The sequence below is a fragment of the Dicentrarchus labrax genome, unplaced genomic scaffold, assembly GCF_905237075.1.
Source record: "Dicentrarchus labrax unplaced genomic scaffold, dlabrax2021, whole genome shotgun sequence".
NCBI lineage: Eukaryota > Metazoa > Chordata > Actinopteri > Moronidae > Dicentrarchus > Dicentrarchus labrax.
The window spans coordinates 19,418,648-19,442,635 of NW_026136724.1; the positions used below are offsets into that span (position 1 = coordinate 19,418,648).

The 23,988-nt window shown below is 39.9% G+C and overlaps 1 protein-coding gene across 2 annotated transcripts in view; it reads right to left on the bottom strand.

Annotated features, from left to right (window-relative positions):
* The window catches only part of LOC127358667 (plexin-B2), a 180,719-nt gene that overhangs the window by 32,347 nt on the left and 124,384 nt on the right, over positions 1-23,988 (bottom strand). For both annotated transcript variants that reach the window (XM_051391925.1, XM_051391924.1), the window contains 13 exons: positions 16,159-16,676; positions 14,114-14,440; positions 13,659-13,797; positions 12,328-12,473; positions 11,998-12,174; positions 11,061-11,195; positions 9,295-9,395; positions 7,609-7,735; positions 3,314-3,479; positions 2,123-2,234; positions 1,934-2,045; positions 1,091-1,192; positions 910-1,005 (listed from right to left, as the gene is read on the bottom strand). In XM_051391925.1, coding sequence (XP_051247885.1) covers positions 910-1,005; positions 1,091-1,192; positions 1,934-2,045; positions 2,123-2,234; positions 3,314-3,479; positions 7,609-7,735; positions 9,295-9,395; positions 11,061-11,195; positions 11,998-12,174; positions 12,328-12,473; positions 13,659-13,797; positions 14,114-14,440; positions 16,159-16,671 — 2,253 coding nt within the window. In that variant the 5' untranslated portion in view covers positions 16,672-16,676. The remainder of the gene's footprint in view (positions 1-909; positions 1,006-1,090; positions 1,193-1,933; positions 2,046-2,122; positions 2,235-3,313; positions 3,480-7,608; positions 7,736-9,294; positions 9,396-11,060; positions 11,196-11,997; positions 12,175-12,327; positions 12,474-13,658; positions 13,798-14,113; positions 14,441-16,158; positions 16,677-23,988) is intronic.

Here is a 23,988-nt window from a genome sequence, read left to right on the forward strand (position 1 = left end):
ATCTATGTTGAGATATTCTAGTTTGGACCAACGTGACTGACTGACAGACCGACCCTGTCATCCTTAGAGACACTATTTTAATAGCTGAACATTAAATACAATTAAATTAGCATTTATTTGTATAGTAACAAGAATAAAAATGATTCAACTTAATTATAAAACATGAAACAGATTAGTTGTGTCTGACGGATAATTTGGTTATTTACTGTTCTGGTATTAATAGCCCTTCTCTTAACGTAGTTATAAAGCGCTTTGACAAAGAACAAAGGAAACCGTAATAAACTGATTTGAATGCATATTATGTACAATGGTCCACTTCACTGTGGATATTGTTTATTGTGGTATTAAATCAATTCAACACAGACGTCTAGGGAACTTCAAAGCTGAACTGATTATAATGAGATGCTTTGATCAAACTCCACGTGTGCGAAGGAACATTTGTTTTATTGGTTATCCAGCAATATGGAAGTAATATGACCTGTTTGACAACTTCATCTGAAATCAGAAGTGTTTACAGTTGTTGAAACACCGAGGCCGTCGCAGAGAGGGAAGGAGGAGATAATCAGGTAGTCTCTCCTTGGGGACATTCGCAGCATTGTACTCGGTTGGTTGTCGGAGTGAAAAGCAGCAGAAATTGAGAGTTGAGAGAGAAGTAGAAACCCTCTCTCAACTCCTCTCACAGCTGACCTCTCGCAGCGTGAAGTGGAAAGTGAAAGTTACAGAACTGGTTGGACGCAGACGAGGTTTCTGAAGCTGTTCGACCCTCCGACAAGCACGTCTGACTGAGGATACTGGCTGCTTTAGTGTCTCGTTGCCCCAATAAATAACAGGAATAAACCTGATTATGTTCACATCTCACTCCACATATTACAATAACTCCTGTTGGTGTCTAGCGTCCTTTACACTGACCTCATAACCTGTGAATTTAAACTTCGACCCCTGCTCCTGCGTGACCTCCTTGTCTGTGTGCTTCATCAGCTCCGTCCCGATGGCAAACCTCTGGCCCTGGAGACGCAGAGGGACATTATTTACACCAAATAAAACACAGCCCCCAGAGACGGTTATATTCATCAGTGGCTGTGTAACTCACCGTGTAGATGTCCAGGTTTCTACCCTGGAAGCTGATGGGGATTTCAAAGCCTACGGGGATTAACAGCGGCTCCGGAGACTCAAACTGAGGACAACTGTCACGCTGTAGCACAGAAAGACAAACAGAAGCACATAATAGTACAGTACAACCCTTCAAATCATCATCTACAGATATATTTTACTACCATTGGAAGTCATTTGACATGAAATATGGTTTGAGAGTTAACAGTTTTTCAGTCATTTTGAATTAGGGCTGCAACTAACTGTTATTTTCATTATAGATTAGATGAATTTTTTGATTAATTGCTTTTTAAAAGCCCAAAGGGATGTCTAGAAAAGTCTTGTTTTGTCACACCAAACAGCTTGAAACTCAAATATATTCAGTTTACACCGATAAAAGCAGCCAGTACTTGCTTAAAATCTGACTTTGGTTTACAGTAATCACAAAATCTTAGGAATGGCAAACGTATTAGACAAGAAAATATGCATTTTTCCAACAAAATAAAAATAAATTAAAAAAGTTATCAAGTAAAATAACTCATTAACATCAACAAGTCACAGATTTTATTGTCCAAACAGTACAACCGTGTCAGTGTGAGAAGCAGTAAGCGTAACAGCTGGCTTATACCTATACCTATACAAAATTTAAAAAACAGTAATTTTGTGGTCAGTTTTATGTTGAACATTTCAAACCTCATGATATTTGTTTGTTGTTTGTTTTATTTGATCCCCATTAGCTTCTGACGCTAATCTACCTGGTGCACACATTAAAATCCTCTCTCTCAGTTTTCTGGGTGCACACACACACACACACACACACACACACACACACACACACACTTACCTGTTGTGGTTTAACGATGTGATCTCCACCTACACCGTCGTCTCTGTCGCTGCAGCTGTGATCCCGAGCGTTCCACTGACAGCCCCATTCGCTGGTCACACACGCTATACACCTGAAAACACCCCAGATGTTAGGATGTGAATGTGTGTTTGTGTGTGTGTGTGTGTGTGCGCGTGTGATCTATCTTACGGTGTGTTTTGGTTCTTCCTGACGGTAGCAGCACAGTTGTAGAAGTGATACTCTCCAGACGTCACCTCGATTTGGTTGTTTACGAGAATCTTGACTGGGACGGACACGTAGTCTGAACACACACACACACACACACACACACACACACACACACACACAGATACAAGGATAAAGTGAGAGACATATACAACATATGTGAATTATGTGAGGCTCTGTAAAATCCAACTACCAGCACCACCAAAGCTCATTTTTAACACATTATATAAGAGGTTTTGTCACTTTTAGACAGAGGCAGGCTAGCTGTTTCCATGTGTTTCCAGTGTTTATGCTAAGCTAAGCTAAGTGTCTCCAGGTTGTAGCTTCATATTTAGCATGCAGACTCGCCCAGTGGCACTGATCCTCTCATTTTACTCTCAGGAAGAAAGAAAGAAAGTATTTCTTTTTTGTTTTTTATGCATATTAAGAAAAAACAACCCAGTATTTTCTGAAAGGATTGAATAAGTTTTAACACCTAAATTTTATATTCAAATGTATTTAAAGATATTCAGTTTCCTGCTCCAAGAGATCAGAGTTGATGGCAGTAAAAATGCTTCTTCGTTTTTAAATAAATAAATAAATAAAGCCTTGTAAATTGTTATGGTCAGGATGTCCAATCTTGCTGAAGGCATGGCAAATATATTTGTATAGCACCTTTCAACAACAAGACAATTCAAAGTGATTCACAAAAGACATAAAAATGCGCGACGGCAAGATATAAAAGAAACACAAGGCAATATAACAGGACGTATAATTAGAATTTTAAAAGAGCAAAAAGAAAATAGAGGCTATTATTAAAAGCAAAACAGATTTAACAGGAGAATAAAAAGAAATTTGATTGCATTACAGTGCAGTGAGAGATATGAATGAGTGCAACCAAATTTAATTTAATACAAACTAGTGGTGAATAGAAAAGGTTTGAGCCTTGAGAGTTGGAGCAAACGTCAAGTTTGTACCTGATATGTGGTGTTTTAAAAAACCTTTTTGTGTGTAATTTTTCAGTCTCTATAAACCAACAGTAGTATTTTAAAATCTAATCTTGTTGCTGGTTGAAAGAGCTGCCTGCTTGACGCCACTCAGGGAAAAAAAGTCCACTTTAAAATGACAAATGAATCCATGTACGAAGAGCTGTAAATCCTCCACGTGTCCACCTACCTTGCTGGTCGGGAGTGGGTGGGATTTCCACGGGGTCGGGCAGCGAACAGGTGATCAGCCCCTGGCTGCCAAAGGCCATCACGGCGTCACTGATGAAAGAGCCGAAAACACACTGCAGCCTATCGGAAGGCCTCAGTCTGGGGTGGCTGGGTATATGGATATCAACCTAGGGAAAGAGAGAGAGTGGGGTTAACAGAGATACGAGGGAGAACCAGAGGGAGGAGGAGGAGGAGGAGGAGGAGGAGGAGGAGGAATCGGGAGAAAAATGTCGAGGGAAGAGTTGAGTGAAAGATAAGTAATTATTTTTCTCCTCACAGCTCAACTGGCTGCAGTGAGATAAAGAAACGAGTTAGTGTTGGACAGAGAAATAAGAGTGTTTTTCTGAGTTTGGGGAGTGACTGGCAGGATAGGAGGAGTGTGACAGGGTAATTAAAGTAAAAACTATATGTATTTACACTCAATAGTCTTAATAGCTATTGTTACCAAGGTTAAGTGGATTGCTAGCGAGCTGTTGGTCAACTAACATTACCCAAGCGAACGTATTGGTGCTTTCCATTTGATCTGGGAAGTCGGAATTTCTGGAAATTTCAACTGGAACGCCGCAGTTGAAGTTGGATTTCCAACCAGAGAAAGTCGTAAGATAATCACCAACCCCGGCTTAATCAAGAATCTTTTTTAACCCAGAAAATTGAGTTTGTTGTCACTGTTTTGATGTAATCAGTTTGACTCCAAAGTTTTGATTTAAATTCACTTTTTCCACTATATGCTCAATTATTTAACTTATTTTCTTATTAAACATATTATTACTTATTAAATATTCTTTTATAAAAAGTATAAGAGTTATTTGTTTTAGAAGGCAGCCCTATGAATACCTTTACATAATCATATCAGTGCAAATCCCACACATAAAAGCTCTATTTCCATTCCAGCTGCTAAATTCACAATATCATCACTAGATTAGTAATCAGTGAATATTTCACCTCTAAAAGTCGGTCTGTATTTCATTACCTCCATATTCATGCTAATAGCATATTAGATTTGTATTTTATGTTAAGGAGGGACGGTGTATCTGTGTTTGTGTGTGTGAATGAGCAACAAAGAGGTGTATCAGTGAGAGAGAAGAAATAATAAGTACAACCGGTTGCCCTCGATAAATTGTGCACACACATCTTCCCATGTGTGCTGCAACCATGCAACCATGTGTGTCTACGTGTGCGTGGACTTCAGAAATAATTGATATTCAACTGTGGTGTTCAAACATCAGTTCCTCATTACTCCTCGCTGACCTCAACCAGTTTAATTTCACTGCTAAAGTTTTAATTTTAAAACTTTTTGATCTCGGGTAACGGAGAAGCCCCCTGAATGAATTCACCCGAGACTTTTTCCTCTTTTTAAGAATGTAAAGCTGCATGAGGCAACGTTTTTTTCTTTTAAGCTCAAATCCTTATCAGATTAAAATCACAAACTAGGGGAGCTGCAACAGAGACGACAGTCCCAAACTCCCTGATTAACATGCAGCAGATTCTTCTATCTGGGCCCATAAGAAGTTCTGGTGTTTGCAGAGGTCAAACTTAAAGTTGTTTGTTCTGACAAAGCTGCAGCAAACTCCTTCCCACCAGAAACAATCATCATCTCAAAGGGTTCACAGGTAATAAAGTGCAAATTTAAATATTTGGGACTGCCAGTGTGCAAAGCTGTGCCATTTCTGACTGTATTTGTGACTTCCTAACGTTATTAGAGCGTCTCCTGAAGCACAATGCGATGCATGACAATTTAAAATCCCATTAAAATTTGAGAATAAGCAGAGTTGCAGTGATTCTTAAGTCACAACCTGAATACTTGACTGCTTAGAGACTTGACTACAGACCGGACTCCCTAAAGACTTGACTTAATAACTATATATACACTATAGAAGTACATAAATCATAAATGAAGTGTGAGGTTTAGAGTTGGTAAAATTCTGGATAATAAAACATTAATGAGACAGAAGCAGGCAGGCCTCGCACAGAAACCCTGTCTTATGAAAAGGATGCTCTTATACAAATGATTTGCAGTAGCTAATACTGTACATATTGGGGCTTTGATGTTTTTTAAAAATCAGGGATAGATAAAGATGGTGGCTTTCGGTAAAAAATCAACAGTTTTTTTCCCAATCTTTAAGATTATGTCATATGTGTCATAGAGCAACATTATATAATCAAAAAAGAGTAATTAAAGGACCAGTGTGACGGATTTAGTGGTTTAAAATCAGCTCTAAAATTTACAAAGTCTTCAAAAGAAACTTCTTTTATTTATAACTTACTTCTATTTGCATATTATTTGTTATAACCTGACCTGATTGCGATTATCACGCACCCATAATTTATACGTTTTGTCGCCCCCTCATCACCAATGTTACAATCTACATACAGAACACATTTCGGTCCTCTGATCAACCCTCAGACTGTTAACATCTGAGCGCTGAACTGCAGTAAGCTTAATTACATAATGAATAAGTATGTGCACAGCTGACCGCGTGTGTCAGACTAAACCTGAGCGACGTCGAAGAGCAAGTAGTTATTCTAGGAAGGCGTGATGGGAGGGAAGGTTAGTCGACAGTCTGGTGTTGTGCATCTTGAAGGACGACGTGTCTTTTCTGGCAAATCAGCTCTTTGATCAATACCTCATTAATTCAGAGAGCTCAGCCGTCAGATTCAGATCCTCGTATTCTAGTGTTCAGAGGGAAAATGCCGCCACAGCGTTTTCATTTTGAATTTCATAGTGTAAAGACATTAGTTTGCTCAACATACGGCTGAGATACTAGGGGTTTACCCTCTCCAAAATCTTCTTTAAAATCAAAAACACAAGCGCAAAAAAGTGTAAGAAATACATTAAATAGTGTGTTTGTCTGCTGTGATGTAAGCTGAAAATGTTAGCATGCAACTCCATTTGATGTTACTTTATATATTTATTCCACTACATTTCAGAGGGAAATATTGTACTTTTTACTTCAATAGTTACTTTACAGATTCTGATTATTAATATAAAATATTATAAACAAATAAAATATATATTATTATTATTAGGTATATAATTGTATACTAAGCCACCCAGCAGTATATAAAGTAATCAGAATTAGCACCACCTTTACTTCAACAATGTAATACAATAATTCCTCAGTGGTTATAATCCAGTATTATATATTATTCTGAAATGGGCCAATCTGCATAATAAGTACTTTTACTTTTGGTACTTTAAGTATATTTTAAGGCTAATGCTTTTGTACTTTAACTTACGTACCTGTATTACAGAATTTGTTGTGGTATTGCTGTTTTTGTCATTGTCTAAGTACGGGTTGTGTTTAAAATGAGGTTATAGTTAATCATCAAACAGTGTTACGTTAGAATTAAATTGTTTTATTTCCATGTGTTCATCAACTCTTTAGGTTGTTTGCCTGGGGCGTGTTAGCTTTAGTCTCACTCTTTTAACATAATATTATGTAAGTAGCCGTCAAGTGAATATTATTATATATAAGGCCTCTATACAGCTGGAATCATTATAAAGTCAGCTTGAGACATCATTTTCAAGCACTTTTCAAAAATTACACAATAAAATGGTGTTAAATCTGTAAAACTAAAATATGTACCATGTGGGAATGGAAAGCTTCACAGGCTTAGCAACAGCTAATAAAAGGAGAACAAAATTCTAACATTATTTGGCTTTCATCAGGGAGAGAATCACTGTAGACCTTCGTAATATTGAAATCTTTGTCACAGAGTCAATAATGACTAACAGTGTTGTTCTGAACCTAAATGATATTATCCCTGTTGGTGCTGTTACTCATATGTGATTCACCAAAAAACAAGGTGTCATCAGCAGTTTCTGGGTGTGACAACGTTTGCAAGGAAGCATTCATTTCACTTTCAGAGCTGAATCAGCATGAAAACTTACAGAGTTGTTTTTCAAAGGAACTGTCACCACAAACAATTCTATGCAATATACTACCTGGCTCACATCCAAAAACTGTGAATTATAATGTCACTTGTGCATTAAAACACTTTGTAATTCCCTTGAGGGGGGCCCCCAGAGGTCTTCGCACCAGAGGTTAAGAACCTGTTTTGAAATCCCGCTGACAACACAGACACAGAGCCCTCCAACTCTGTTAAGCGTTTCAGGAGGTTTGACTGGTTTAAATTAAGCAGAGCTCAGCAAGAACTGAACTTAGCTCGAGGGGGGGACTCCACCACAGAGGGAAAAGACTCGGAGAAATATGCATGTTGATTCACATCCTCGAGTACCGCTCTCTCCTTTCCTACCTGCTGCGTCTTCTTGCAGCTGAGGTTGGGAGGGTTGAAGGACTGGATCTGAACACACTGCTGATCGGGGGACCACAGCCAGGTGTTTTGTTCCATCGACCTGCTGCACTCCTGCTTCCTGGTGCACCTGTGAGTCAAGCAGATGGACATCATGTAAAACCTGATAAAAAAAAGTTCGTTGAGGTGAGTGGTAGCCAAACAGTCTCACATCAGTGGTATTGTAAGTGCAAATCACCACATTAAAGTCACATTTTTCATCAGTTTTTTTTGACTAATTCAGTGTTTTCTTGTCCCTGACGGTTGGACATTGTTCTACTAACAAACTAATTCCTTAACAATTTACTTTTCTACACAGAAGTGAACCAAGTGCTGAGATATAGACCTACTATTTATAATTTTTAAGTTTTGTTGTACGCCTTAAAATTAAGAAGGCCTCACAACGCCCTGTGAAGCTTTGGTGACCCCTAGTGGGGGTCCTGAGCCCTGGGTTGGGAACAAGTGGCCTAAAGCATACCAAACTAAGACTGAAAACTGAAGAGAATTAAAAAAAAAAACACTTCAACTGAGTCTAAAACAGTGTCTTGCAGGATAATCAAACCCATTTCCCCAGGTACAAGTCCAGTCATTAACCCAGTCAGCCACCACTACTTTATTGCTACTCTTGGACTTTGGCGCCTGACTAATCCTAAAGCTTGAATGCTACGTAGGGTGTGTCTTGGCAAGTAAAGCGGTGAGATTTCTAATAAATTGATTAGGGACTACTTGTGGGGCTAGCTGGAGAACTATATAGCTGGCAATCTAACTGCTGACACACCAGCAAGACCTACTGGGCTGTTTACTTCCTGCTAGCATTTTGTTACTGAGATTGTAAATAAGTTAATTAAATAAAGTTACTAAAGAGTAGAAAAAAAGGTCTCCAACCTAGATTGCTTGATAGTTGTCACTTAGCTTGGCGCCTAACAGGATAAGTTTCAAACAGTTTATTCAAAAGACACATTTATACCACTGGCTCCGGTTGTGTTAGTGCCTGCAAACTACAGAGGAGTAAATTAAACTACAACTAATGAGCTACGATAGCTTCCTCCATTGTGGATTCTCCAGGTCTCTGTTCCCTCCAAGGTCAAGCTCAAGTCTCTCTTTTCTTCCATTGCACTACTTCTATATTTAATGGATTTTCTTATTATTATTCCTAATATTAGCAACAAAACCCAAATTTGTTTTATTATAAGTTACAGGAAATAGTCTATGTTCAGTAGACTCCTCGTAAAAGATCTGAATATTATCCAACATAATTCAAATAAGGCTGTCATCTGCTTTGGTATGCAGAACACTTGTAAAGTATTCCAAAGGAATCAGATCAAATATAACTTTATACCAACCATTAACAGAAGGGCCCATATCACTCTGTCACCACTGTAATAATACATTTTTTTCTAGCAGCAAAAGTAAGAATGTTATATAACCTTTTTCCTGGCTATATTAGTTATATCCCCACTTGGGGAGGCCCCAAAATCGAAGACAGGATAGTATTTCAGACCAGCACTTTTGTAGTTTGTTCCATTGCACTTTTATCAATATATAAACTTTTCCACCTCAACCAAGTGTAATGTGCATAAAAAAAAAAACAAGAGGATGGAAGCTCACTTAATGTTTGTTGAGACTTTTGTACACTCAAGAGTGACTCACCTTCCCTCCAGGACACACCAGCCACAATACGGATCCTTCATCGAGACGCAGGAGTGGCAGTCCGTCTTCAGGTGGCAGGCCTGGACTGGAACCTTGGTGATCTGCATGCACATGACAGGGTTTTATTGTGAAGGAGTTGTTATTGTGAACAACATGCAGACGCTTGAGGGCAAAAAGGCAACGCTGATGATCTCCAGCTCACAGTACAGCTATTCCCATAGACCCATTCAGACTGGATTCATTTCTCTAGGAAAGGTAGGGGGGGTTGACATTACCTGCTCTGATCTGTGAGCACATAACAGAGTCATTCCTCACCAAAACCCCAGTTATAATTGCACCAGCGCCATTACCTATTGATTTTCTGCAAACTCTCTTTTAAACCCCATTTTTTTAAAAAAGCCTTTACTTGTTTACATTTTAGCAAACTGGCACCATTAAAAGTTTGCTGAATGGACGTACAGGCAACTATCACTGCATCACTTTGATACTGAACTTTAAAACTTGATGATTCTCAGAAAAAGTTCTGAAGCATCTCTTTGACTTACCGCGATTGATAGCAGAGATACTAAACTGAATTATATCAATGTGTGTTTCATGGTGTGTTCAGATTTGAGTGAGTTATGACTTTGAACGGGGGAGTTCGCCTTTTATGGCTCACATAGCCTCCCCCCTTCAACTCTGCGCTGCCCTCCTGCGGAGACTTAATTGACTCTCTCATCCGGTTAAGTTAAATTACAGATGAGTTAAATTACGGAGGAGCACAGTGAATATTTCATTTCCCACCTCCCTCTGTAATGTTAATCCTGACTGAATGGGGCCTAAATAGTGCGGCTACATAAAAAAACATCCTGTATGATGGTTCCTGTTCCTGTTTGTGTTTCATAAAGGAGAATGTGTGGAGGAAGAATATAACAAAGGGAACAGTCTGGGATCCATTTAGGACATGTGTTTTGATTTTGTGTTTGTATTGCTTTACCGTCACACAGCTGTCAATAGTTTTCAGTGATTAATCACATGTTCAGAGTCACACCCAAGACGTGTGATGGATTTAAGTGTTATATGTAGATGGATTGCCGTATTATTTTTCCACTGGTGTGATCCTGTGGAACATAAATAAACCCTTTATGTATATCAACTAAAAGATTTTTCTTTGCTCATGTAATATTTTCTTGTAAAAAAGGGAGGTCTTTGGATGGTACTTTTTCTTCCGACCAGCTGTGGAAATCATTTTCCTCTCTGACAAGAAGAGGTCGGTCTAATAAATTTAAATGAGCAGATGGAACAAGCTCGAGTATCGTCACTTGACTTGATCAAAGTGAATTGCCCTCTTGAAGTGCATTCTAATTAATTCATTTCTGAATCAATAGCATCAATTTCACTTCGGTGTGGCGGCAGAGAGGGATGGCGACCGAAAAGATGAAAGGACAAAAGGGAGAGAAAAGACAGATGAAGAGAAAACGCAAGCGAGGAAAACAAAAGGGGGCCGGAGAGAAAGCGAACGAGCGAATAAATCAATGGCTGACTTCTGTGTGGTAATGTAGACGGATGTATTGGTGTTAGTCAAACGAATGAATAAATGATCAAATAAGACAGACGGCATAAATGAAAGACTCATTAAGTTCCCCCGACCTGATGGATGAAATGGAAGAGAAGTAAGCACATGACTGCGTCCCTGACCTTCTTTATGTAGCGACACAGAGGTGTTAGACGGATGGAAGGAGAAAGAAAAAGAACAATCAATCCGGCCGAGCCTGAGAGAGTTTGACCTTTTTCTCTGTGGTGATGTACAGGTGTCGGTGGCTGGAATCGAACAGCAGGTTCTTGTTGACCTTGTCTCCCGTGACTTCGCCCGGCGCTCGCCCGTACACCTCAGGGTGTGCCGACAGATGCACCTTCAGCACCTACAGGAACACAAAAACTGCATTAGCACGCATTTTAATTCACCCTGCAACCCTGGTTTTCCCTGCCTCCAACGTAATAAACGCCACTTTTTCTGTACAAAATACACGACGACATTACAGCACAGGACACAGAACAGACAAGAGAGAGATCTGTTGGTGGTAAGTTCATCTTTCACAGGACAGAGAGCGCATTCACAGCTGTTTCAGACAGTTTGTACTTCAATTTAGGGTTATTTTCTAAAACGTGTTAATGCTTAAAATGGTAATTTAGCAAAAATGCAAAATACTGTTGTTATTTCAGCAGCTAGTGTGATGCTCTTTATATCAAAGGGCACAGAATTATTTTTCTGGAAAACAGTGTTGCTTGGTATTAAATAAATTGTTATTTCCTGAGAAATGTCCTTGAAAGAACAGTTAAAATATTGCAAGTAAATATTCATAAATGTACTATTAGAAACTTTATTCCTCCTGTTTTTCTAACTGAATGTTCCAATTTCCAACCATATATTTGAAAATTTTCTCTATAATTAGTATTAGTACTAAGTTACACAGTCCTTACAAAGTACACAGTTCCTTTCCACAGTTAAGCACACCTTTAATGTAGTCATGTTTGGGTTATAGAGTCTTTTTATTTTTGGAAACGTTTTGGTGCAGTCAGGGATTCAGAGGACTTCACTACAGTCTTTACAGTAAACAGAAATTTAACAGCATCATTACAAACTATTTCAATTTAGTTTGTTTACACATCTAGACAGCACCTCCTGTCTGGAGGTGACAGCAAAGTCAGCTGGGGAGTCTTTACCTCTCCAGTGGCGGTGCCCAGGAACGCCACAGCGTGCCTCATTTCCACAGCCACAGCAACAGCGGTCAGGTGACCCTTACGGACCAATGAGGGCTCCGCTGTTAAGGCGAACTCGGCCTTGCTGGCCAGTGGGGAGGGCAGAAACTCGGCCCCACACTTGTATTTGGCTATGTTATTCTGATGGAGCAGAACAGAAATGAAAATCAATAGTAAAACATATTTATATTTATTTATTTTATATTAAAGCAGAATTATTGGCTCATTGTCAATATTTCTCTCTCTGTTGTTTCAGTTTCTCTTTATCTCTCACACACAGGCAGATTTTCTCACCTGATTATTGCTGCTGCACAGCTCTTCAGACTTGGACGAGTAAGGCGAGTAGACAGCAGTGCTCTGGTTAATGACGCCGTTCTTGCTGTAACAGGCTTCTATTATCTCCATCAGCCTTTTATTAATAGAGCGCACAGGGTACATACCTACAAACAGGAGCACAAACACCGTCTGTGCCTCTTTCCTACAGTTTCTTCTGTTCTATTTAACACATGAGTCATGTTTTCTGGTAAACAATAAAATGTCAAACATAAAAACAAACAAAAAGTATTTAGAGAACACATTGCAGTCTGTAAAACCTTCATTATTTATAATATTATTTTCATAAAAGAAAACGTTATGCTGTTGTTGTCGTGAAACTTTGCATACAAATTAATAAAGTTATTTACAGCATTTATGACCACTGGCTTATCCATTTAAGACCATACTACTGTAGCACCACCTATATTGTAGTGTTGACAAATTTGGCGACCAATAAAAATGGTCGATAATGGAAAACATGAAATTTGTGAGAGTGAAAATGGTGATACTTTTTCCCCCCAAAATTTCCATTTATATTGTCCTCTAAATTGCAGAAAATCTGTATTTTGATCACCCTGGTGAGGTGGAAATGGTTGTATTGACAGCTTTCTCTGGCTTCGTGGAATAATTTTTGCACGATCTCACCACAAGCTTCCATTAAGAAGCTCTTCTGGAGTCATTTCGCATCATATCGAATGTAGATGTTTAAAGTTAAATCTTTCTGAGCACTTTAAATGTCCAGTGTGTAACATTTAGGAGGATCTATTGTCAGAAATTGAATGTAATATTCATAGGTATGTTTTCATTAGTGTAGAATCACCTGAATGTTGGAATTATGTTACCTTAGAGACAACTTCCATGGAGTCCACCATGTTTCTACTGGACAAACCAAACACTGGCTGATTTTAACGTGTTTTAGTGGCCATCATAGTTTCTCCTACACACTTTACAGCCTGTTCTTATTCCCAGGTCTTCAAATACAGACACAAGCGGCGTTCAGTTAGTTGGAACCTGAAACTTCACCGCTGGATGCCACTAAATCCTGCAAAAGACTTCTCAACCATGTTGGCTTGAAAAGCAACCGTTTAAGGTTAATAATGCTCATGATCCAAAGCTCCAGAAACGTTACTAAGTAAACCTTGTGGTGAGTTTGTTTTCTCAGCTGCTGTTTCAAGGTCAAGAATGAACTTTGAGCCTCCCGACTTCTAAACAGATTTGTGTTGAACAAAAGGGTAAATGTTCTGCCAACTAACAACCGTCAGGCAACACAAAATATCAGGAAAATCTGCCCGCATCAAGATGACACCTACACATTGCCGAAGTAGATGGGTCTTCATCAGAAGTGAAAGTGACAAACAGCACCTTGTCCGAGGCTGAAACTTGTCCATACTTGCCCGATTTGGTCATAGTCTGAGCCAAAACGTTGCCTGGTGTAGCTACATAAGCAGCCTGGGAGACGAGGAAGAGATAAAAAAAAATGCTGAATGTTAGATGCTCACACAAAAAAATACGAATTTAGCTGATACAACAGTACAGTGAGAGTGGAGACCCCATAAACTGAAGCTATTTCAAGTTCAAGAGCATGGTAAATCTAATTTATAAAGTTTTTCAGGGGGTCAGGATGCAGGCATTCTCAAAAAAGGTTCCAATTTAACACAAACTCATCCAAATGTAAAATGTCCAAATGTGTTTTTCCGAGTCACTGCTACCCTTTTAATAAAATGCTGACAGCCTATCCAGCGGCTGAGGAGTGTGTTATCATTACCTGAGCCTTGTTGTACTTGTTTTCAGCGCTACAGTTGAGCTGCAGCTCGGTGTAGGAGAAATAACCCTGATCGTCCTCGCACATCCTGGAGATGAAGGTGAAGTTCTTGGTGTCCTGAACGCCGAGCGTCCGCGAGAACACAAAGTACACAAAGCCGTCGTCTTTGAAGGCAAAGCGGAAGTCGTGGAGGTACCGCAGGACGAAGGGGTTGGCCTGGACCGCCGAGGCCTCGATGATGCTGTCGAAAACCACCCAGTCGCCGTAGTCCTGGAGGATGCGGGTGGAGATCAGCTTGGTGCTGTCATGGCTGCCGTACCCCTTACCGACCTGAGAAGGAAGAGACGATAAACTCATGTAACAAGGCAGTGGAAATAATTCAGACTAGTAGTTAAGAGTATATTTAACTACTTTTGTTCAAGTGAATATCTAGTTCTAGTATCTAAAGTGCTCTCCAAACCAAAAGTCCTTGTTTTATTATCTTTATGTGTTAAATCCAAGAGACTTAAAGCTCCATTATGTAATGTTTGTACCTAAAAATAAGGTGCAATATAGTGAATGAGGCCTTTGTGCCCCGTACGCCTTCTTGCATGTAACTTTGGCACCTGGTCGGGACAGGTGTGTAATGCTTCACGGCACTAAGTCACACACCGCAAACTATGTCACTGATTTTGGTGAAACTGGATCATATTTTATGGTTTTCTTCTGTTCCGCCTCAAGTTTTTGTGATTTATGGAGTGCTGAGAAATGTGGCTGCTGTTAGCTTGTTAGCTTAGCTGTACTGTCCTCGACTGGGTCTTCAGAGCACCGGGGGAGTGTTGGTGTTCACACTCGTAGCACAGGAGCTTTGGAGGGATGCTGACGGGGAGCGGAGGCTGCATCGTGCCAGAACTGGAGCCGGGCCAGCGGGCAATGTAACTGGGCTCGGCTGCTTCTATGGACATAGCTAATGGCTGATCTTGGACTGGCTTTTTGTCGTTAGCGAGAGCTTTTTGAAATAAGAGGCTGCAGACAGACGGCGAGCTGGCCTTCTTGCTGTTGGACTAGTCATTAATATCAACTGGCTTGCTACGTCTTGTGTTGTTGCACTTGCTTGATGTTCGACTGTGTCAGCAAAGATATACATCTTACATAGTGTTCCTTTAAGTCCCAAAATGAGGCCAGAAAAAACTGCAAACTTGAATCCCTGAAGACTTGATTTGACTTGAGAGCCGAAATATTAAGGCTCAAGTAAAACTCCAGAACAATAGTCCCCAGTCCTTGCCCTGCCACACAGCTTACACATTTAATCATTCAGCCTTTGCACTGAAAGGTCTTGGTTTTCAGTGAAACTCACAACTATTTCTAGGGAGTTTGTGTTCAAATGCCAGAAAGACTTCCATCTTACTGTTTGCTTATTATTCCTTGTCCAAGTTGAGGAGCTGCACTTATATATTATCTACGTTAACAATGGATCAAGCCACTAGACTGTGAAGAATGTGGAGCATTGAGCTGAATTGCCACAAATTTTTCAAAGGAGTTTGTGGCGACAAAAACAGCTAGAAGAAAAATGAATATTGGACTTGTGTGGACAGAATGTGAATGCTAATTTTACTTTTGCACACATTTTCTCCTTTTAAACTTCAGGTCCTTTTGCTAAAAAACTGCTGAGGGTCCCTCAAGGACCCCCTGCTGGTTTCCCAGTCCCCACAGCCCTCTATCCTACCTCTGCCTCTGCCAAACAGAGAACTACAGGAAGGTAAACCCTCTCCACACTCTGGGTAGAAATGCTCTGATTTGATTAGAGGCACCATAAAAAGCTTCTACATGTATGCTTTGAAGGAAAGGGAGAGCAGCAGACAGATCTCATGAAGATCAATTCACTGATCCTGTGTGAAGAAGTATGACAAATATGTCAATTTAATTGCTCCGTTCTCTACAAATTGCAATTTTATCGCATTTGCTCGCACAATATCTCAGATGGAGGTGATCATTTATATTTATTTTCTTATTTACCTCAGTGCTGCTGGAAGTAATAAGTGTGTGTGTGTGTGAGTTTTTTTCCTCACCAGGAACACGGTGAAGTTATCAGTGTCCTTGGTGAAGTATGACATCACTCCCACCACAGAGACGCGTTCCTCGGCGCTCGCCACGTACGACTTCTCTCCTTTGGTGTCGCTGAAGTACAGCAGCTGCTCCACGTTGCTCAGGTTCCTCAGAGAGCAGATGCCCCTGAAGACGCTGCCGCAAACCACCAGGACGTCCTTAGCCTCGTGGACCAGCAGCAGCTTGTTGTGGTTGTCGGTGTCCACGGCCTCCTCGCAGGCGTCGGTGACGGGCGGCGTGCACTGTCGGTTGTCCCTCTTGGGGCCCGTCTCGGTGCGGGACTCGAGCCCAAGGTCAGGGCTCAGCTGGTAGAGGGAGTTGACGGCGCCGACGTACAGGCGGCCCGTGCGGGGGTGGACCACCACGTTGTTGATGAGGGTGTCAGAGGGGAACTCTACGTTTTTACCCTGGGAGGGGGTGAGGTAAGTGGTTGCCAGGGTGACCAGGGCAAACTGCCACGCCCACCACCGCTCCATTATGTCTGGAAAAACAGAGAAAGGAAAGAAAAGTTGACATTTTAGTTGTTGTTTTTTTTACACTTTTACATTTCAAACGATGAAGAGAACGAGATAATTGTTATTTTTGATTACTCTTAATTATTGTTTTCATTTCTCACAGCCAAAAGTTGTCTTTGCTGTATTGTTTTTTTGCTCCTATGCCAACATAAGTTTCTTATATTGATACCCATGCTGTCACAGGGTGGATTATGCATTTGTTTTTATATTGTATTGTCAAACCTTTTGCTCACACTGCGAAGCAATTTCTCTCTGGGACACTAAAGTTCATCAATAATTAAAGACAAAACAGATTAACTGATCAAAACTGGTGATCCAAAATATGATTGACCGACTTATTGTTTAAAGTTCTGATATAGTAAACATTATGTAGTTGTGTCAATGTTCAAACAATAAGTTGGATTGATCGATTAGTGCATCTGTAGAAAATCAGTGACAGACATGCTGAACTTTGTTGCTTTATTCTGTTTTACTTGATTACAAATTGAATATATTTGAGTTTTTGACTGTTGGTTGGACAAAAAAACAAACATTTGGAGACATCATACTGTAAGTTATGGCCCCAAACTGTTTTGTGAACACAGTTTCTGACAAACAGTCCTGACAACAAACCCACTGAACTTGACTTCAGAGACAAAGGCAGTTAGTGCTCGTCCTCTAAACAAAGCAGAATCTCAACGACGCTCTGACATTGTGGCTCGGCACCGACAGCAGCAGAAACTCAAGGAGAAAAGAATGAACGCTGAGAGCAAAGAGAAACGAGAAGCAATAATGAGGAGCTTCTCATTAAACCCAGAACATCCTTTACTGGAGGAAAACGACAGCGGAGGAGGAGGAGGAGGTGGAGGTAACAGCCTAAAATGTGAGAGTTGCTGAGCCAGATTAGATTAGCAAAGACAAAAGAAGTGTGTGTGTGTGTGTGTGTGTGTGTGTGTGTGTGTGTGCAAAGAGAGAGACAGAGTGTAGCAATTAGTTGTCTGACATACTGAGTTTCTCCTTCCATTAGTCTGGATGGGTGTGTTTAATTATAGCTGCGGCCCGTGGCTGTAAAACAAGGCTGTGCGGTAGCGTCACGCTCGCTGTAATAACGTCTTTCTGCACAAACATCGCCCCGCTCTAATCTCACGCTGTTTACTAGTTATGCAACTATCAGCTTATTCTTGAATGTAAGCTGATCATCTCTCTCCCCCGCCCATAAATTTGTGCATCATAAAAGAAAATGTTTTCATTACAGCGTCATCGTCTCTGCCTTCTGTCCAATAAATCAAAAACTGCTTATAGTTGCCAATCGTGTTCATTTATTTAAGCGTTTCGTGATCAGGCGTTTTACTGGCCAATCACTGGCTTTTACAGCCGCTATCAGATAGTTCTGATTGGTGGTCAATTGACTGGCCCCCACCCCCTTCCCCCCCTTCGCTTTTACTCCCTCCAAATTGAATTCACTTCAGTTCGCTTCGTTGCAAAGGGATTTATTAGTGTGAAAAGACTTATCTCTCTAACCACCTGCTCGCCTAAATTACCTATCCACTGATATCGAGAGTCAGGTGGTCTTAATGGCTGCAATGCAGTGAGTTTTTAGAAAGTGTTACCAACACACATGCAAACGTTTGAATACACAGTCAGACAGGGAAACCTCTGTGTTTCCCAAAAGGATGGGAATATCGTTTGAGCATGGATATTCTTTCTTCACGTTTCAATCAATCAGTTTATACTTTCAGTTGGGTTGTAATGCAGAGACATCTGAAAGAAAGACCAAAAACATCGTACAATCGATCTGTATAAGCCGCCATATATATATGTATTTATGCAAATCATGGGGTAACCATGGTAACGCGTAGGCCAGGGATTTCCCCTGATCAATCAGACAGTCAGTCAAAAGCAGCTAAAATTGCAGTCTGTTCTGTTCTGTGGTCACTGATTAGATCCAACTCTTTTCTACTTTGGCCATATCAATAGATACATTTCCTTCCTTCATGAACAGTTAAAGATATTGGGCAGTGTGCTGATTGGATGTTATGATAGCCGCACGAACAGTTCCCATTTTTGAACCATTCATTTTAATTCTAAAATGTTTAAATGTTTAAAATGCTTATTTCATTACACTTCAGCAATCTCAGTATATTTGAATTCCAAAGTTTGTAGTATTTTGACAGTAGTATATATTTTTAAAAGTAAAAATTTGGATTACCTTTTGATTTGTAATGTTATTCTGAAGTATAGTTATATTACAGTATTACCTGTAACTGAAGATTATATCTATATATAATATAATATAATACATATTAGTAATAATAGCAATAATAATAAGATAAAATATCAATATTAGTATAACTAACTGATAAATAATATATTATAGTACAGTACAATATAATAAAATACAGAAGAAATAGACCAAATTACAAAGTACAGTAAAAATATTGTTTAGTAGTAATACAGTATTGTTCAATATACAGTAAATTGCATTATAGTACAGTTACAGCAGCTTATTGTTAATTTAAATTACAGCAACTTGCCACCAACTTCCTGTAAATATAGAAGGAAACTGACATTTATTGAAAACTGCCTTATGAGTTGATTTAGATCTATAAGAAACGTATAACGTTACCATGAAGGGCAGAAGTTCTACGAGAAGCAAAGAGTTTAATATACATGTATAAACATCAGTTCCAATGCTTAATTCTGCACTAAGCATTTAAAATGTGCTCGTTAAATGTGTCTGTACCACCTCAGTGTTTCGTTTGCCACTAAACTGGTCACATCCTTCTCTTTGCTTTGAGCTGCACGTTGACCCATGTGTCTGTGTCCCTGTGATGTGGCCTCGTCTCATTAAATTTCATCTCTCTCTTCCTCCTACACCACAGTCAAAAAGAAAAGGGCATAAAGACAGCAGGTATATTCACCTTGTCTGTCTCTTTCTCTCTCAGAGGGCCTGTTATGGATGTGTGCATCTGCCACATCAAAGGAAAATCATCTTTGGTTTCCACACGGGATCCATCTCTGCTCTCTGTCAGCCATCTTGCCCCTTTCTTTTCTCTCTGACTTATTTTCTCCCCTTTCATCCTCCTGCTTTGGTTCTTTAAGCCTGACTGGTGTCAGACCAGGAATAAACTGTGTGTCAAAGGTGTAAAATATGTATGTGTGTGTGTGTGTGTGTACGTTATTCTTCTATCCTTATGAGCAACAGCTTGACTTTAAGATCTTCAGCTATGTAAGGTGAGGACTTTTTGGCAGATCCCTGTTTAGGGTTAGTGTAGGATGAGAACGGCTGTGTATTGTTAAAGTGAGGTATAATGTTAGAACGTATTACTACTACTACTACTACTACATTATTATCAGTATTGAGAAGATCAGCAGCCTCTGTGCCAATAGGATGATATTTTTCAGCATACGGAGGGTTTTTTTCCCCCAATGATGCTGCTTTACCAACTAGAAATGATTCACACTGCTTACTCATCCAGTTGCCATCTTTGTTTGGTTCGAGGATTTGGGACAGCTTTTGCAAAATGAGTTGTACCGGCAGGACTAACGGGGCGACTGGGGATATGCCTCCAAAACATGTTCAATAATCTGCTGATTGAACGTGTTAAAACGTTAAAATCTCATGTAAGCCTGGTGATTATAGGATTGGCATAAAGTATGGTATTGATAGGCAGTTTCAACAGAATCTTATTGTACTTAATCCTACATTAACAGATTTTTTGGGCTACTTAGGGGCAGCGGAAAGAAGCTGCAAACACAACACCGACACCTCTAAAGATAAAATGGCAAATGTGCTAGCCTATTTGAAATTCTAGAAGAGATGGAGCAAGATGATCGTTAATGTGTCCACCTGATGAGTGTAAGTCCAACATTCACTCTCTTTTAGTCCTGTTTTTGGTCTCTTTAGCTGCTAAATGCTCCACTATGTTCACTATCTAGTTGCTTACTGTGTCAGTTTGTTGTTTGGTGCCTCAACCATACAGTAGTGTTGAGCTGAAAGACACTAAAACGCTGCACTGAGCGAAGGAAAACTGCAAAGTCCGATATAATTTCCCTCCTTTCACATACATGTAGTAATTTGAAACCTTTTTCATATAAAAATATCGATTATAGGTAGTCTCTCAAGCAAAAAAACAACCATTATCTCATTTCAGCTTCTTAAATGTGAAGCTTTACTGCTTTTCATCAACGGTTTTGTTTTGAAGGGGGAAGTTACTTCAGAAAAAAAAACATATATGGCTGGACTCGAGACCAAAGGCCAAGTCTGAGTGCAAATACCAACGAGTCCAAGACAAGCAGGGTTCCCACGCAGGAATTATCTTGGAAGTAATCTATGTTATCCTGGAAAATGATGTATATGATATTTAAGCCTCAGACTGCCTACGTATTTTGTTTGAAACTCGACTGATCGTAGGATAACTTGCCCGCAAGGACACTTCAAAGCAGGTTTACCAGACTTGGAACGAACTTGTAGAGACATGTTCGGTGTTGAGTCTATTTTGTCCGAAGCTGGTATCAGTATTCTCACAAAAGCCCAGCAAAAGAATCTTGTTGTTCTGGTTGATAAACACACAGAAATGGTAACTATAAGTGCAACAAACACTTTCTACTTCTTCTTCTAACAGGTGAATAGGTGAGAGGATGAAATTGGCTTACCATCCATCGGTCATGAACCCTTAATCACTAAAAAAGGAGGTTAAATGTGTCAATACTAGGCCTATGAGTAAATTATATGATGTTTGCGAGCAAGTGCTGTCCTCTATTGTGAAGAAAACTCCTGGAAAATGTCCCGGAAGGGTCCTGGAAAATGATTTCTTAAAAAGAGTGGGAACCCTGACAGTTTGAAACAACTCAAGTACTACAGTGCTGGTTAATTGTTTTAAGCAGTACACCTGTATAGAAATCCAAGCACTCATTTATTCATATTTTTTTTCCATTTCTAACTCATCTGTATGTATTTAGGGTTCAGCATGTCTCGGTTTTTAGGAATGAAAAGCATTCACTAGAAAGTCTGCTTACATATAGTATTACAACTGTCTCAGAGTCTGTGTGTGTGAGATTACACTGGCACCCACCAGCAAGACATATTTGGTAGAAACCTTTACCAACAAAGGGGATAAAATGCAAATGCTGTGATGGAAATGTGAGACCAGCCTAAACACACACACACACACACACACACACACACACACACACACACACACACACACACACACACACACACACACACACACACACACACACACACACACACACACACACACACACACACACACGAGAGAGAACAGCACTGTGACTCATTAAAATCCTCAGTGCATACTTTGTCAAAGTCTTGAGCACTGACCCCTCTGCTAAAAAGTTTGGAGTGAAACTAAATCCAGGAATGTCTGCCGAAGCTCCAGCCAGGGGAATAAAGCCTGACTGATTTTCTCTCTGACTCCAACCTCTCTAAGCTTTTCTCTTTCTAACCTCTCTTTGTAATTCACATTCTCTCTCTCTTCTTCTGCCTGCATGTCGCTCACCCTTTTCTTTTTCTTTCTCTGTCTGTCTTTACATCTTAACCCGCGGGAGCAAGTTCAAACAGAACCGGTTTTTCTGACACACGAGATCCCCGGGGACAAACCAGATCTGAAACTCCATCTACGGTTCTGTCTGTCTGCTCGTCTCTGGCAGACTGTCTCTCTGTCTGTGTGTTAACCTGCCTGTACAGATGTGGGTCTGGATCTGACACTACTGTTTTACCCAAAGAAACATTTATTAAGGTTTCCAGATATTTCAAGTCCAAAGACAAAATATGAAATGTGTTATCTTTTCCAGTCTGGAGGAAAACTCTAAAATCGTGTGATACTGCCAAAACTGCATGAACAGTGGGAAACTTATAAGGGAAAGATAATCAAGGATGATTGTTTTCACTTGCTAAAAACTTTCACTTAAAAGGTACTAAAACAGTCTGACAAAATAATCTTTACTAAAAGGTACATTTAATAGCGTTTTCAGGAGCTTTCAGACACAGCCCTAACCACAGCACAAGAAAAACCTGGAAATTTAAAGAAGCAGTTTGGTTTAATAGATTTTTCACTTGGATTCTGTGTCTCTAGGCACTCAAAAACCACTGTGTCTCCTACTGCAAGACACTAATCAACAAAGTATAGGATAAATGAGGTCCTCTTGTGGCGAGGAGAGCTCAGAGAACGCTTCTAGTGATAGAAAGAAAGGAGAAGAATTGGGAGAAAATGCTGCTGATTGTGCAGCGAAATACCTAGAATTAAAAACTAAGGTCTGAGTGTTTGAGTTGATGATTACATTTTTAACATCCAGTCCAAAAGTTTTGATCAGGTACCACTGAAACATTGCCAGGATGTTTTTCATACAACAGTTCAGCATGCTCTCACAAAGGATTCGGAGATATCCTGTGTTACATAGCGCAGTTTAAAGTCCAAAAAAACGCATTTCCCATAATGCAACAAGATATGACTCTACCTGCCTTGTCAAAGTCCACGTCTTTCAAACTATGCCTCCAGTTTGTAATCCAAGCGTTTACTCATAAGCTTGTAGTTTTATTGTCTGAAGTTGTGTTCAGACAGAATGCGAAAGGTGAAGTTTAGAGGCCGAAAATCAATGGAAAAGTTCATGTGGGTGTGGGTCAGATCAGAACTGGAGAGCAAAGAACGACACTCAAGGCTTTTTCTTGATGGAAAAGATGTTCTCGCTTTTCTCCCGATGGGCTTTGGTAACAGTTTGTTATATGGTTTGTTGATCTGATTGGTTGAAGTTTGTCTGCGATAGACGGCGATCGACAGACGGTTCATCCAATGACAACTTCCCAACTGTGGTGAATCTAGCGTGAGCTCGACATTTAGACATTGCAGACGGTTTGATCTACAACCCTGTCTCCTAAAAAAGGAATTAAGTTTGTATATTACTAAACTGCTTTCATAATTACGTTGGGGTGACGACGTAATACCTGCAGGATTATGTTCAGAGACAAAGTTTTTTGGAAACACTACATTCATGTCTGCCACAGGGTTCGAGTCCACACTCCTGCAACAAAAGCACTTTGGTTAAGGTTGGGAAAAATTGTGATTTTGGTTAAATGTTAATCAAAAATTGTTTGTCTGCAGCCGCTGCTGACTTTTAAATACCGCTATAGTCACTACGAGTGGATAGTATTGCAAGATTGCCTATTTTGGAGACTTCCCAGGTACGTTAATTTACAATATTTCCTTATTATGTTGATAGAAAACGTGATTTGGTTTGTATTACATTTCCCTCAAAACCTATTTGCTATTGCAATTTGGT